Source organism: Mya arenaria, chromosome 15 (assembly GCF_026914265.1).
Source record: "Mya arenaria isolate MELC-2E11 chromosome 15, ASM2691426v1".
In the NCBI taxonomy this organism is placed as follows: Eukaryota; Metazoa; Mollusca; class Bivalvia; order Myida; family Myidae; genus Mya; species Mya arenaria.
The window spans coordinates 29154325-29172064 of NC_069136.1; the positions used below are offsets into that span (position 1 = coordinate 29154325).

Sequence of the window (17740 nt, forward strand, 5' to 3'; positions counted from 1 at the left end):
CGCTGTTCTGTTGATGATTTGTAAACGATATTCTTTTGAGAATGATAGAAATTGTAAAATCAAATTATGTTGTTGGAAAATGTTCTCAACATTTCAACACCTTCAAGTAAGCAATACTGGCATGCACCAGTTTGTACTATTTTTATGTTACTTTAGTTATAGAGGTTTTTTTTCATACATTCACATACTGACATAGTACAATTATGTCACTTCACAGTATGCATGTTAATTTATTATTATTTTGAAACAGAATTAAACTAAGTAAAATCAATCATACAATATCGAAACTTATGTTCATTTGAATAACTGATACTAACCTTATATACTGATTTCCCACTGCCAATATAACTCAATACAGGCAATGAGTGTAACGTCTCTTTGAATTTAAAAAGTAAAAAAACTCATTTTCCTCATTTATTTCTGAAAATCAGATTCTCATCTAAACCTTTAAACCTGGTCACATCTACACTATGAGCTTTGTACTACAAGGACCTGGAGACTCAGTGACTCGTTGAAAATGTTTCCCAAGCTCCTGACTTCTCACCAAGCTCACAGATTTTTTCAAAGTCTGGAGATCCTCCCAAGGGCCCCGGTACAACTCAAACAGGCATTTCACAGGGACCTTGTAGATTTGTAGCCCAAGACTATTGCAGGGGCATGCACAGTCAACATACAAATTCTTTGACGATTCAAGGTGGTATAATTAACAAGCTCCTTGACAGCTCTGCACGACTTGTTTGTCATGTATGTAAGGATAACCTAAGATTGCATCCTCCAAAAAATAAAGTGTAGAAATTCTGCATTTAATTTTTGGCTCGGCTTTTTGTCTTTATTGTTTAGAAGACCAAAAATAAAGTTCAAATTAAACTTGATATCCTGCATAAGAACCTTTGTTTTCGACATTTATTCATCACTTTTGAAAAATTCAAACAATATTATTAATTGTGGTTAATCTTTTTGGGAGTAATTCATTACACCACATGATAGCTCCGGCAGCAGAATGTTGTACAAACCACTATAAATGCCAATCTGACAAGCCTAAGCTCCAACATCATATATGTCACATCATCAGCAATAGAACCCAACACCCAGTATCTTCCCCCACCACCATTATGCGATATGTCACTCACCGCAGGTTGTAGGCTGTCATCGGACACATGGAGTGCCTCCTCTTCTCCTCCTGTCTCTCTTTCTTTGTCTTTGCAATCAAAACTGCATCTGAACCTCTCCGCAACACATAACCTGGTTCACTCTCTTGTTTGATTAGAACTGCTACTCTATCCTTTTTGGCTAACTTATTTTCTTCTTCCTTATTGTTGCATTCTTCAGGTGTTTCCTTACTGAAGACCTCATTGCTCCCAATACTGTCAATACTGTACTGTCTATCATATACTTCATCCTGCCTTCCAGTACCATCTGACATTTTCTCTACCTTTAATATCTTCAATGTGTTAAACCGTTTAGGTGGTTCTTCTTCGTAGCTTATTTTTCTATCCAACTTCCTTTCATTGTTGCCAACATGACCAATTCCTTCATAGGTCACGCTCTGAGCACTGAAAGACCTTACTCTATTTATAGGATCATCCTCAAAGGATACCCTCTTTTTAAATCTAGGAGAGCTTGAGGCTGATCCAGAGCTATGGTTTCTCATGATAGATTCACCAACTCTTCCATCTTCAGAACTATTTTCTCTCTCTAATTCTGGAACTTTAAGCCTATTTTCTTCAGACGGACTAGAAACCAATGCAGTTTTTTTAACTCTTTTTAATGGTACATACGGTGTTTGCCAAGCAGGTATGTCATCTTCATCTCCAAGTTTTCCAGAACTTTGCCCTACCATACCTTTGAGAGACGGTTGATGCTCACCCTGACAAGAAAGATCAGACTGGGGAACAACTGGTTGATTCAGCTGCTGCACCTGCTGTTGCTGATACTGCTGAATCATTTGTTGCTGACTGGTTTGAGTTATTTGTGACTCATGCTGCTGTATTGGTTGCACCATCTGGACATTCTGTCCAAACTGTTGAATGGAAGGTTGCATAGCAGCTGACAATTGCTGCTCATTCATCTGAGCAGTTTCACAAACAACACCGGGGTATGTTTGTGTGTCATACCCTTGCTCTGCCATTGTATTTGGATTCTGAAAAGCTACAGGCATCTGACTGAAAGAATTGACTGGTACATACTGTTGTCCACCAACTGATATAGAATGTGGTTGGTTCATGGAAAGGGCATTCTGTTTCACAACCTGCTGACCTACTTGGTTGTACTGAAGACTACAAGGGCTTACATCAGCCTGAGGCTGATACCTCATAAACTCTTCCTCCATCATAGGGTCAGAGCACTGCCTTCCAGATGGCCACATGCTTTTACAGGGCATTCTTGGAGAATATCTTATCCCTGCCACAGATTCATGCATTCCCTGTACTTCTGAAGAATCTCTTGTTGGAGAAAATGCATACTCTTCTGCTGGACTTAACATTTCTTCATAAAAAAACGGACCTGACTGAGCTCTTTGCTGAACCATAGAACCTCTCATGTTGAAAACTGGGGTGGAGTAAAATGGCTGTACCTCCTGGACTGGTCGCAGAGGGTGTGAAACTGCTGGTCTATGCAATGTCATGCCTTGATAATGTGAACGTGTAGGAGAATAATGGACATACTGCTGACCCGGCAAGAGAGACTCTTCTTGGAAATAATCGTCACTGGAGTACCTGGGTACTGTTCTAACATATCTTGGCCTGTGCTGGCACTCCAAGCTACCAATCATAGGAGCCTGTGTGACAGTGTGTCGTCTCCGTGGAGGGGTGGCTGGAGGTACTGGAGTGCTTCCTACAGCTGACCTCGGCTCCTGCAGGGAGAACCTCCTGACTGGGTACTCATCTCCTTCTTCCATAGTTGTGCAATAACACAATTTGAAGTCAGCTTTAAAAAAGTCAAAGGTGCTCACACAGTATTTTCTGAAATATCCTCAAGTACTCTCACAATGCTTGTAAACCAGTATTCTTAAGAGTATTTACTTGGCATTCACAACCTCTACGTCCTTATCCAAAGTCAAATGTATACCAGAATCACTAAAACCCATCTACACAAGCCACTTTCCTTAAAACTGATTCACAATTAAAATAACGTGATGTAGTATGTCTAAATAAAAGACATAAACCATTGTCAAATTCATTAAGTGAACAACATAGATGCTGTCTTTTTGTTAAGATATAACATCTTTAATTTACCGTCAAACCGTCATGACATAAATTTGCTACAACTTTCGAATATAAAACAAAGGTCTTATAACCTCAGCTTATAGCGCATGATATCTTTCCTTTAAAGTCTATTCGAACATTCTCACTTACAAACGCTCACAAAAAAGCTAATTCATTAGCACACTGTTGAATATTGCATTATATATAATACCTGTCCAAAATGTGTGCTCAATCCTTCTCATTTGACATAAAGGGCATTTACTACTATTACTGTAACATGTAAATACTATATTACATGCACACACTTTTATGGAATGGTCAACTGCACAGTGATTGGCAAGAGATTGGATCAACACAACAAAACATGTATCTGTACCTTAAAATATCCATCAACTTAAAAATCAACAATCCTTCCATCAAATTAAAGTGCATAAAAATGTAATGACGTTACTCCCATTTATTAATCACAGTATCATTATGTTCATTTGCATTTATGCAAAAACACATCTTATGTCTATCCTAATTTTCTATAACAGTAATACATACATACAGTGATGTCTGCTTTTTTGCATAAAAGATGTCATTTTAATAGTATTAATCATTATTGTTTACCAGCTGACAATGTATGGTCAGTCATGTATTGTAATTATAACTATCCACTAAACGATGTCCTTCTGTCATCAAATCCAAATGGAGAAACACACAAAATGATATATCAGTTAAAAATGGTCTATTATTATGTTTCAAAAGTTAACAACTCGATCTAGTTAGAAATACTATCAACATGAGCATTTCTCTATCATAATCATCATGCTGGGGAAAGGTTTTATCATTTAGAAAGGCATTAAAATTAATATTAAAATTACTGCCTTTAAAATTTTACATCAATATGCATGAAAATTATGTAGGACTGTTTCAAGATTATCAAATGAGCCTGGATCGACAAACACCTTTCTTAATTTGCTTAAAAGGCAAAATGATTAAAGTTCAAGCTACAATCTATCACTGATAAAATTTAAATCATACCACAAACTTAAATGTACATGTTATTTATGATAAAGCCCACACTTACATAGCTGTGATTCTGTTATGTGAAAGCCTGCGGTTATGGAGGTACTCCTGGTTTGAAGAGTTAGGGAATCCATACACAATTCTCCCCCTTGTCTCATTTCCCACTGAGCGTACAATGCTATTCACTCCCTGTGATGTGTTTGTAACTCTCAAGTTTGAATTTCCGAAACATTTCAGCTTAAAATTATCACCAGAACTTGATGCTTTGTTTGTAGTAACATCTAAATGATGCATTGCCACACTGACTACTGGAATAGTCACAACTTCAGCCTCAGGAATATTACCCGATTCCGCCATGCTCGTGAAATATTTCCTTAATGACATAATGGCCAACTTAAGCAAGCCATCTGAAGATGCTTCAAAAAGTCACAAAATCTGTCTTGAGTTGAAAGCTGCTAATTGTCCTTAAAAAAGTGGAACAGAATCAGTGAAACAAACATCCCTGCAACTTTCTGTAGCTAGTTTATATATGGATTTATAATTATAAATTTAACTTAATCTTCAAATAAATAACTGCTGCGTTATCTTTTAAAACCATATCACACAATTTTCTCAATTATCATAACAAGATTAACTCCATAAAAATGTTGATGGGTTATATACTAATTGATAGGAAATTTCATAACAATATCGTACATAATATATATTTATCAAAAGGTCATAGAATGCTTAACGTATACAATTCTAAGCCCTTGCAGAAATAGCTCCTTTGTTTACAAATTCCTCACAAAAAATGGCACAAAAGTATGTAACAAGATATTCTTTAACCATGAAAATATTATAAATCCTATTTCAACAAGAGCGGTCCCAGACAGCTATATCCCCCGCCTCATGGGGCATTTTTTTGTAACGAAAGCCAATCAATGGTAAGGGTAGTTTCTCAGGAACATAAGAAATGCGTATAATGAAGAAAGGGCAATAACTCTTTCAAATAAGGTCAAATTGCAAAAGCCTGACAATATGCGCTGCATCACTTTATAGTCATCAATCTGTGAAAGTTTGGTAGAAATCGCATGAAAAACGTAAGAGGAGTTGCAAAGAAACCAATTTCAAATGTAAAATAAGCAAAGGGCAATAACTCTATCAAAAATGGTCGAATCGGGAAAGCCCGACAATAGGCGCTTTTTCACTTTATGATAATCAATCTGTGAAAGTTTGGTTGAAATCACATGAAAAACGTAAGTGGAGTTGCGAAGAAACCAATTTTATATGTAAAATAAGCAAAGGGCAATAACTCTTTCAAAAATGGTAAAATCAGGAAAGCCCAACAATATGCGCTGCTTCACTTTATGATCATCAATCTGTAAAAGTTTGGTAGAAATCACATGAAAAACATAAGAGCAGTTACAAAGAAACCAATTTTATATGTAAAATAAGCAAAGGGCAATAACTCTTTTAAAAATAGTCAAATCGGGAAAGCCTGACAGTATGCGCTGCTTCACTTTATGATAATCAATCTGTGAAAGTTTGGTAGAAATCGCATGAAAAACGTAAGAGGAGTTGTGAAGAAACCAATTTTAAATGTAAAATAAGCAAAGGGCAATAACTCTTTCAAAAATGGTCAAATCAGGAAAGCCCGACAATATGCGCTGCTTCACTTTAAGATAATCAATCTGTAAAAGTTTGGTAGAAATCACATGAAAAACATAAGAGCAGTTACAAAGAAACCAATTTTAAAGGTAAAATAAGCAAAGGGCAATAACTCTTTCAAAAATAGTCAAATCGGGAAAACCCAACAATATGGGCTGCTTCACTTTATGATAATCAATCTGTGGAAGTTTGGTAGAAATTGCATGAACAACGTAAGTGGAGTTGCGAAGAAACCAATTTTAAATGTAAAATAAGCAAAGGGCAATAACTCTTTCAAAAATGGTCGAATCGGGAAAGCCCGACAATATGCGCTGCTTCACTTTATGATAATCAATCTGTAAAGGTTTGGTAGAAATCGCATGAAAAACGTAAGAGCAGTTGCGAAGAAACCAATTTTAAATGTAAAATAAGCAAAGGGCAATACTTCTTCCAAAAATGATCAAATCAGGTTAGACCGACAATATGGGCTACTTCACTTTATGATAATCAATCTGTAAAGGTTTGGTAGAAATCGCATGAAAAACGTAAGAGGAGTTGCAAAGAAACCAATTTTAAATGTTAAATAAGCAAAGGGCAATAACTCTTTCAAAAACGGTCGAATCGGGAAAGCCCGACAATATGCGCTGCTTCACTTCATGATCATCAATCTGTGAAAGTTTGGTAGAAATTGCATGAGAAATGTAAGAGGAGATGCAAAGAAATGAATGTGGGCCGGACGGACGCACACACACACACACACACACACACACACAATCGCGCCTACCATTACTATATTCCCGCGCCTTTTCAAGGCGGGGGATAAAAATACAAATAAATATGTAATCACTGTTTTACAAAAAGCCCCATCAGTATTGACAAGAGATCAATTTTGATTAAGATGTTAACAAGAACCTTAAACCAAACAAATCTATTTCCAGATAGACTTAATGGTTCATCTTTAGATAATTCGTATTCCACTGGTACATTTGAATGGTTCAGCCTTAGACATTTAGTATTTCTCCTGATAAGGATACATTTGAATGGTTCAGTCTTAGAGATTTAGTATTCCCCTAGTTCTGGGTACATTTGAATTATTCAGTCTCAGAGATTTACTATTCCCCTTGTTCTAGATACATTTGAATGGTCCAGCCTTAGAGATTTAGTATTCTTCTAGTTCTTGATACATTTGAATGGTCCAGCCTTAGAGATTTAGTATTCTTCTAGTTCTTGATACATTTGAATGGTCCAGCCTTAGAGATTTAGTATTCTTCAAGTTCTAGATACATTTGAATGGTTCAGCCTCAGAGATTAGGTATTCCCCCCTGTTCTAGATACATTTGAATGGTTCAGTCTTAGAGATTTACTATTCCCCCATGTTCTAGATACATTTGAATGGTTCAGCCTTAGAGATTTAGTATTCTTTTTGTTCTAGATACATTTGAATGGTTCAGCCTTAGAGATTAAGTATTCCCCTGTATCTAATTACATTTAAATGGTCCAGCCTTAGAGATTTACTATTCCCCCATGTTCTAGATACATTTGAATGGTTCAGCCTTAGAGATTTAGTATTCTTTTTTGTTCTAGATACATTTGAATGGTTCAGCCTTAGAGATTAAGTATTCCCCTGTATCTAATTACATTTAAATGGTCCAGCCTTAGAGATTTAGTATTCTTCTTGTTCTAGATACATTTGAATGGTTCAGCCTTAGAGATTAAGTATTCCCCTGGATCTAGATACATTTGAATGGTTCAGCCTTAGAGATTAAGTATTCCCCTGGATCTAGATACATTTGAATGGTCCAGTCCTAGAGATTAAGTATTCCCCTAGTTCTGGAAACATTTGAATGGTTCAGCTTTAGAGATTAAGTATTCCCCCGGGTCTGGATACATTTGAATGGTCCAGTCATAGAGATTGACCCTTTAGCCGCATCATATGTCGTTCTTGATAGTGACTCTGTTTACATCCTCATTCATGCGCTATTTTTAACTCAATCGACCTAATTTCCCGATATTAAAGTTGTTGCGGCCTTGATGTATGCTTAGGCCAAATAAAAAAATAGGTCCGTTTCAGGTAACGCTGCCAAAAAAAATAGGGTAGGTAGGTCAGAATATTTTATTATTTTTTTTATATATTTTTTTATATATTGATTTCAGTAACTGTTGACTCAGAAAGTAACAAAAATAAAAGTCATCAATTTTCAGATTTATCAGTAGTTTTTAAACATGTTCCATGCTTCAAAGGAAACATTCTTTATTTGTCTGGTTAAATACTTTGACAATGATGGTTGGATTTCAACTAAGTTATGGTACACCACTCTGCTATTATTTAAGACTTTCCAGGAACGGTTTTACTTTTCTTTATGCACCCTTTTGCTTTCAATCACCCTCTGTAGAATGCTAACCTCCCTGTAACATAATTACATGAAGAGTGGGACAGCAAATTTATCATATAAGCCATCAGCCAAGGAAACCTCAATGCTGTCAAGAGGACCTGGGGGTTCAGGTTTGAAGAACAAGTAACATGCAGGTTTTATTGCCAAAATTGCACACTTAAGTCTGACATATCAATCCGAAAGTCAGTATCTGACACATTTGTATCTGACAAGAAAATATACTGTGAAATCATTAATGTTCGTGGGGCATTAATGTTCGTGGTTTTCGTGGATTGGGTGATCCACGAATTCAAGATCCCACGAAATATAAACCCTTTATTCACTTTTTCAATTGCCTTGTTACGTACATACTCTAATATATTATTTACAAAGGTCGCAGTATACAGTGTTAAAACCTGTCTCACTGTATAACTTACACGATCATTATTCTGTTAATATATTATAACTGCCTTTAACAAATAATGAACCAAATCAATTAAATGTGTTTTATACAGCAAATGACGGTTATAAGCACGTGTTTAAACGTGTGCTGTTTATGAAAATCTCCAAGTTTACAAGATGTGCGTGATGAGTGTCTGTACTCGATTTTTTTTAATGAAATAATTAATCGATTACTAGTACATGGAAGGTTACTAAGCACCGACCGTGACAATATACGCACCTTTTCGGTGTTTTCACAGTTTGCAAAATTCTTAATTGGCATCCAATGGCTTCCCCTATCTGTATTTATGATCAGGGTACATCTTCTTTTATTACCTTTATTCCCAATTAAATCGATAAGTGACATGGGTATATGCACTAATTAGCATGTCATACCACATTAGCGAGTGTCATAAACCGAGTGGCGTATAAGACGGAAATCACGGGCCAGCGCGTGGATATTATGCAGACGATCTAGGACGATCGCATCTTGGATAAAAAAAATTCAAAAATGAAAATCCACGAATTCAAGTACCCACGAAATTGTTTTTATTCGGCAAACCACGAAATTTCATGCCCACGAACATTAATGATTTCACAGTAGTTCAAGAATTGAAATAAACCTGCCACACAAGCACAAACTACCCGTAATTCACCTTTGAGTTCGGACAATCTAAAAATTCGGACATCCATTATTATTTTCAAAAATAATTAATTTTAGTACCTAATTTTCGGACACCCAAAGGACATCAATTGTAACTTACAGTTACTAAGTCTCACAGATAAAAATTATTGATCTTTATACATCACTGTGATAAGTTAGTTAGTTACTACCCATCCTAAACGATTTATTGCCTGTTGAAAAGGATGTGTGATATAATTAATGGAAGATTGAAGAAACAACAAGGGCAATCAAGAGATTAAGAAAACACAGACATGACATGTTTGTAAAACGATCCGCCAATAAACTTTGAAACTTGTACCACACTATTAATATAGACTTTATGAAGCAATAATGGTACAGTAATACTCATTGAAACATCAATAGAACAATAAAAGTCAACACATTCAATGATACAGGTAACTATTTAATGTGATGAATTAAAGTTAGAAATGCAATACTTAAGTTACAATCAAAAACACCACCCAGACACATTAATCCTGCATAGCAATATCCATGCTCTCCATGAGATCCTCGTGGGTATAACTGAAAGTTATGTGACGTCACACAATGTGACTGTTTGATCTGAAGCCGATAAAAGGTGTTTATTCATTTCAATGCATGTATAAAATGGTGTTGAATGGGATTTTAATTAACTTAATGAAGGAGTTACACTTATAGGCGTAATAACCATTGATAACTACCGATAAATTAATAAGTGGTAAAATGCAGACATGAAGAAAAAAGGCAGGTTTACCATACATGTAGATAAAATGTAAAAATGGTTATTTTTTTTATGAATTCGGAGAGCGAAAAATTAATTATTTTAAGGTGTCCGAACTCTAAGGTAAAGTATGGTAAATACATTCAGAAATCAAACTCTAATATTGTCAACTTTAAGTACATATATTTCGTAACAAATGCTTTTTGTACCCAAATCACATTTTTTTCAGGGAAAAATAGGTTAGGGTCGGCGGGAAAAAATAGGGTCGGTCGGGTAACCTGAAACATACCTATTTTTTTATTTGGCCTTATGTAAAACTTTATCCAATAACTATTTACATTTATTGTAGTTATGCGCGAGTTTCCGCGATATAAATAGAACAACATGCGCAGTGAATCATATCCGTAAAAATGGCTTCCGACTCAGAAGACAACGTTTACAATGACCGATTTGTTGGCAATTTATTAGATAGTGACGATGACTCAGATGATTCTTTCGATGGTTTTGACCCTGTTCGACCACGAAGAAACTACAACATTCTTCTAGAGACGCCATTGTCAGTCTTTGGGCCAGAAAACAACGTGGAGATCAAGGCTGATAGGGAAGCAGGGTGGACTGGAAATGAAACCTTTCCAACTGTGATGCCATTCAATGGTGGTGGGACGATAAACGTTGAGATGGACTCGCAAAATCCCATTGACTATATGAAATTGTTCATTGACAACGATTTTTTTGAAGTCATGAGTAATGAGACCAATGCATATGCAACAAACCGGATGACAAACCAGGAACTGGCAACCCACAGTCGAAAGAGGAAATGGGAGGACGTCACCCCTAGCGAAATGAAGGTCTTCTTCGCCCTGGTCATCGCCATGGGACTAGTCTACAAGTCGAACCTAGGTGATTATTGGACTACAGATTATGTCACAGAAACTCCATTCTTCTCCAGATATATGTCAAGGGACAGGTTTGTGCCATAAAATGTTATACGTGTATTTTTTATTCCAGATAATACAATTACGAGCTAAAAAAACACAAGTCATATGTTTTATCAAAGTCTTTTTGTTGGTTTATCATTGTAAATAGTTTCAACAATTATTCAAAAGGTCAAGTAATAAGACAAACACACATGACAAACTATATTTCTGTAAAAGAAATGTACAAATATATGCACAGGTACCACCAGCTGCAATGAATGTCTGCCATCCCCAATATCCGTCTGTCTGAAAGAAAGTGTAACGGTACCTATGAAATAACAGATAATTTGAACAATCAATGAATGTTATTTTCTGTTTACAGATTCCTAAATATCCTGTCCAACTTCCATATTTCAACTGATGAAGATCGGACGGATAAGCTGAGACGGATCCGCCCCATGATTATCCGGACAATGCAGTGCTTCTCTGAGGTGTACACCCCTGACGAAAACCTCAGCTTTGATGAGGCAACATATTATGTACTTGTCCTTGGAAGGGTCGATTGAATATAAAGGTGTACAATAAGAACAAGCCTGCCAAGTTTGGTGTAAAGCTGTACACTGTTTGTGAAGCAGGTAGTGGATACTGCTTGAGTTACGACATATAAGCAGGACGCCAAGAAAATCGACATGCCCCGGACTACTATGAGGCCTAGACAGGAGAGACTCAGCACCTGACCAAAACTTCATGCATTGTTATGAACTTGATGTCCAGGTGTGGGTTGCTGCATAAAGGCCATAAAGTATACATGGACAACTATTACATGTCCCCTGAACTCTTTCAGGAACTTGAAAGTTCCGAAACATATGCATGTGGAACATTACGAGTGAACCGAGTTGGTACACCCTTGGCCATCAAGAGTAAGCGTAAATTGAATGAAGGTGAAGTTGTGTTTCGCCGAAAGGATAATCTGCTGGCCATGCGCTACAAAGACAAGCGGGATGTTACTATGTTGACGAATTTCCATGAGGCTAACATGGCAGTGTTGGAAAAACGTGATTATCGGACTGGTGATAATGTCCGGAAACCTAAGTGCATTGTTGACTATTGCAAACACATGGGTGGTGTGGATCTTTTGGATCAGTTTGGACACTATAACTGCCTGACTAGAAAGTCTAAAAAATGGTGGAGAAAGTTATTTTTCTACCTTGTCAACATGACTTTTGTCAACAGTTACATATTGTACAAGAAGTTTGCTGTCGGCGAGAAGAAACTGGACCATGACAAGTTCAGATCTGCCATTGTCTGTTCCTTGTTGGAAGAAGCTGGGGATGTGGCATGTAGGCAGGTTAAAAGAGGGCAACCAGTCCTTGGGGAGATTCCAACACAAAAATGGTGTCCAGGTGCTTCCCGGAGTATATTCCAGCCAAGGAAGGTGCGAAATGAGCGAGGCCCCTACGCGACTGTGTGGTTTGTAACCACAAGAAGAAGGATTGGGATGGACATAAGCGTGTCATGACATCATTTTGGTGTCCAGAGTGCCAGGTTGCACTTTGTGTGAACCAGTGTTTCAAGGACTTTCACACAAAGAAGAACTTCAAGTAGAAAAAAATGACTGATAATGTGTAAGGTTACATTTCAATGCCTCCGGCTGGAGTCAATGGACGTAATTGCAGAGAAAATGTGTCAATAAAAGCATTCAAAACTTTAAAATGTATATAAAAGTGTTCAGTTTAACAATATTCTTTATATCAAATCATATTGTGATGACAATGAACAGCTACATCAAAAATTGTCAACAAAAATAAGCTTCAAGATTTCTTCAAAAAAAAAAAGGTCACACCCGACATTTACCTGTGCTGTAAAATGTCCATTTCTATGTCTTTTTATGTGTTATTTGTGCAAATTATTATGTTGTTTTGTTTTTTTCTTTAAATGTACAAGTAGATAAATGAAATCTAAGAAATTGCTCAATAAAATTGTAGAACATTTGAATTTATTTATTTTCTTGCCAATTAACTCACCTGAACAGGTAAAAATTATCAGTGTGTTTTGCTCAGCAATACTCCTACACTACATAGAAAAAGAGCCATGAAAAGTTAATATATGCTCAGTAATTAACCCACACTATAAAGAAAGAGAGCCATGAAAAGGTAGGATTTGCTCAGCAATTAACCCACACTATAAAGAAAGAGAGCCATGAAAGGTAGGATTTGCTCAGCAATTAACCCACACTATAAATAAAAGAGAGCCATGAAAGGTAGGATATGCTCAGCAATTAACCCACACTATAAAGAAAGAGAGCCATGAAAGGTAGGATATGCTCAGCAATTAACCCACACTATAAAGAAAGAGAGCCATGAAAGGTAGGATATGCTCAGCAATTAACCCACACTATAAATAAAAGAGAGCCATGAAAGGTAGGATATGCTCAGCAATTAACCCACACTATAAAGAAAGAGAGCCATGAAAGGTAGGATATGCTCAGCAATTAACCCACACTATAAAGAGAGAGAGCCATGAAAGGTAGGATATGCTCAGCAATTAACCCACACTATAAAGAAAGAGAGCCATGAAAGGTAGGATATGCTCAGCAATTAACCCACACTATAAAGAAAGAGAGCCACGAAAGGTAGGATATGCTCAGCAATTAACCCACACTATAAAGAAAGAGAGCCATGAAAGGTAGGATTTGCTCAGCAATTAACCCACACTATAAAGAAAGAGAGCCATGAAAAGGTAGGATTTGCTCAGCAACATTCCAACACCACATAGAAAAGGAATACTTGCACTTTCCATTGATGGGTGAAACACATAATCCAAGTCCCATGGCATTCTTTCAATGAGTGAGTGGGCTCAAACCCTGGACCTGGTATTGTGACCTTGACCTTGGGCCAAGCAAAAACAATACAAAATGCAAAAATCAAACCATGGACATAATAAGTATTGTCTTTGAACTTGAGCTGGCGTGGGTTTTGACGGGCATCATGATATTTATTATGACCCAAACTTCAAACATGGGTTCTGCATGTAAACACACCTTTATAAATGTGACCTTATTCTATCAATTACAATTCCTTTTGAAAATATGCCTTTATCTACCCACTCTGTAATATGTGTTACCTTAGCCTCCATGTTTTCTTGGCTCATGCTATGGTTATCATTTATAATTACAAACTCCTACTCCTGGATATGCAAAAAAATAAGCAAAACCATGTAAATAGTATCACTTCCCTTTAACATACTTCAACCAGATAGATGAATGTGCATGCTATCTTTTAATATAATTTCAGAAGCTTATCTCACTAATGTTAAATATTCCATATGCACTTCCACATGTAAAACTGTTAAGGAGTTTCCTTAAGGGACTGACACACGTACTGCTTTAATCCTTTATTTTTTTATTTTATATAACACTTTGTAGTAAGAGTTATTTGAAAAATAAAACTTCCTTGTAACAACGAAACAGACACATAATCATCTTGTAAACCACATTCAATAATAACTTTGCAGCCATTCCGCAAACCACTTTTTCACTTTGAGTGTTTTACCAGCACATAAGACCTGTATGAAATCACTCACAATGAAAATGTTCGGAAGCTTTTCAAAAAAAAAAAGGTTTCAAGTCAATATGTATGAGTGTAATAAACATTTAATTGTAACCTTATCTAAGCCTCACCTATAAGGTTGCATGGAAGTTACTTAAGCATCAAAAAACAAAATCAGCGCACATTCATATTCAAATTTTTCATTTTTCACTAGATAAAACCAGTTTTATCCCGTTTAACAATATTCCCTTAAGTTTTTGGAACAATTCTAAATTTCTAGCATTTCTTCTTATAGACAGCTTTCCAGCAATAAAGTAAACCATACTGGTCTTATCTAAATTCTCTCTCCAGTAGTTTATTGATACCAATTTCCGACCAATCTAAAAAAAAGTTGTACAAGAAACACAATAGGGGTAACGTACTTTTGTCTTGACACATAGTTCACTTGTTTCTTCCAAGTATTCTTCACTTGCACGTAATTGTCTAACTCTTAATTATTCTTGATTTTTTAGGAAATGTTTTTGTGTATGGATTTTACATCAATAAATCCTGCAAGTTTTTACAAAAAAATGCAGTAATCCAGTCCACACTTCACACATTTATCACTTATCCTTTCATTGATGAATTTTATCTTGAATCTAATCAGAACATATTAACCAGCAATTTTGAAAACATATAAGAACTTAAAACATTTTCAAAATGTTTGCCAAACTTCTGTTAAACATTTAGGGATCTCAGGGATACCTTATTATGAACAGTTGACTAAGACACAAGGTGGCAACAGAACTTCTCCCTATTTCACAGCTAGAACTAGGATCGAAAATAAAATATGCATGATAGCTATCAAATGTTCAACCCTTGAACAAAAATTCCTACTATCAAACGTCCAAATAACCTAGTTGCAAGTTAACAGTAATGCACACAGGTTCAAAGATGACACCATTTCACCAGAGGTTTGAATTGAAAAACACATCCCATCTCCTGTGTTGCAAATGTCTTCTAAATATTTCCTATGACATAGTGTTTGAATAAATGCTTGCATTAATCAGTGATTTCAGAGACATTTTTTGCTTCTAATTGCAACCATCATGCTGCATTATGATTGATCTTCTTTTAAATTAAGCCAAACTAAAACAACCTATCATGTTAAGAATCACCTGCTGCATGACATTCCTGTTGCATGGCTTATTAGTCGGCACCCAGAAGGGCCCAGACTTTATTTGATATTACTTTGAAATATTCCAACTTAGGGACTAGTTCATAAATTGCAGAACAATGCTTTCAATAGTTTCCATGTTGCATGATAAAATATGAAGTTTAGTATGTTTTTATAAAACTGATGTTTAATGCATCAACTTATTCCTTGTCAACCATTGTATTACTTCTATATAACCACATACACACCACACTCCATGAATTACTCTGTTCAATGTGGTCAGTCTTTATCACTTAAACAATCAAAGGTCCAAATCAAAATAAAACTTAACGGTGATACATCAGCTAGTGTCGCAGACACTAGAATATACATGTATGGAATCACAAATTTGCCAACATATCTTCCATGGCCTGACAGAATACCAGCTGATTTGTTCCAGAAACGATGACAAAATGCCTGATATTGGCAGGAATCTATATCGTGAATGTAATTAATAGCCATGTTATAGTTCTTCAAACAACATGGCATATGAAGCAACATCCCCATGTAATATATTCCATGCACATGAAGCTTGATGAAAGCTTTTATAGCAAATTAGGGAAACCAAGAAACTCACTTCTGTTTCACAACTAACTCTAACTGGAACCAACCCCTAAATGAATCTACATGTACACCAAAACTAGGGATTGCCTTTTTGAAAAAGCGCTTGTCTCCCCCATTGTGTTGTCGTTACTGGCATACCAGGTATGAAGTTTGTCGACCCAAAAATCTTCAGTTATGGAGCAGAAACCCTGGGCCATCTACCAAGTATGAAGTTCATGGGTGCAAGCGTTCGTAAGTAAATGAGTTGAAACCATTTAACAATTATAAGCATGGGAAAATACTCATCATCAACCAGAGCTGTCTTCTCAAGTTATTTAAAAATCCTGGAAAGCATGGCCAAAACCTGAGGCACAAACACAGGCACACCAAATTGCCAAAGTGCCTACTATATTCAGCTCACTACTGTTAGACAATCAAATCATCTCCACATGGTACAAAAATGGGGAAAATAAAGTTGAATCATTTTTCGTTAAAATCTAACCAACCACGCAACATTACTGGAACAAAAAGATTATTTTGGATTTCTTTCTTATTCTATACCTATGATAGTGACCATGCAGCTGCAAACAGGTCATGTCTGACAGTCTGATAATCAGTGACCATCCATCGCAAACAGGTCATGTCTGACAGTCTGATGATCAGTGACCATGCAGCTCCAAAACAGGCAATGTCTGACAGTCTGATAAACTGTGACCATTCATCGCAAACAGGTCATGTCTGACAGTCTGATAATCTGTGACCATGCAGCTGCAAACAGGTATTGTCTGACAGTCTGATTAACTGTGACCATCCACCGCAAAAAGGTCGTGTTTAACAGTCTGATAATCTTTGACCATGCAGCTGCAAACAGGTCATGTCTGACAGTCTAATGATCTGTGACCATGCAGCTGCAAAAAGCTCATGTCTGACAGTCTGATGATCAGTGACCATGCAGCTCCAAACAGGTCATGTCTGACAGTCTGACGAGCTGTGACCATGCAGCTCTAAACTGGTCATGTCTGACAGTCTGATGATCTGTGATTATGCAGCTGCAAATAGGTCATGTCTGACAGTCTGATTATGTGACCATGCAGCTGCAAATAGGTCATGTCTGACAGTCTGATTATGTGACCATGCAGCTCTAAACTGATTTGGAGGGAGATGTTTTGGCGTTGTCTGTCCTTTTGTCTGATATTTTCCTGTTCTGGACCATATCTTGGTAGGCACTGGTTCAAACTTGAATATAATGTTTTCCTTGCTGAAATCTCTACGCAATTTCAAAGTGGGTCGCATGGATAAAACAAGATGCCCATAAGGGCCTATGCTCTACTGGCATGGCTCTTGTGGTCATTTTTAATCCAGAGCATGTATGTATGGGTAAATGGCAACAGACATATAGTTCAAATTTTGTGTTTGGGTTACCTGAGAACGTTTCACGTTCAACATCTGAGGACAGAAAGTGTTGTAAGCAGGTAAGTTGCATGAACTATTTTAAT

At 36.6% G+C, this 17740-nt stretch overlaps 1 protein-coding gene across 2 annotated transcripts in view; it reads right to left on the minus strand.

The window, feature by feature from the left end:
• LOC128219627 (TSC22 domain family protein 4-like) overlaps nucleotides 1-17740 on the minus strand; it is a 68184-nt gene that overhangs the window by 38635 nt on the left and 11809 nt on the right. Inside the window, exon 1 of one of the 2 annotated variants that reach the window (XM_052927511.1) lies at nucleotides 1131-3223. The exons of the other annotated variant lie outside the window; for it this stretch is intronic. Within the exon in view, the coding sequence (XP_052783471.1) occupies nucleotides 1131-2896 (1766 nt within the window). The 5' untranslated portion in view covers nucleotides 2897-3223. Of the gene's footprint in view, nucleotides 1-1130; nucleotides 3224-17740 lie in introns of those variants that run through there. 2 annotated transcript variants of the gene reach the window in all.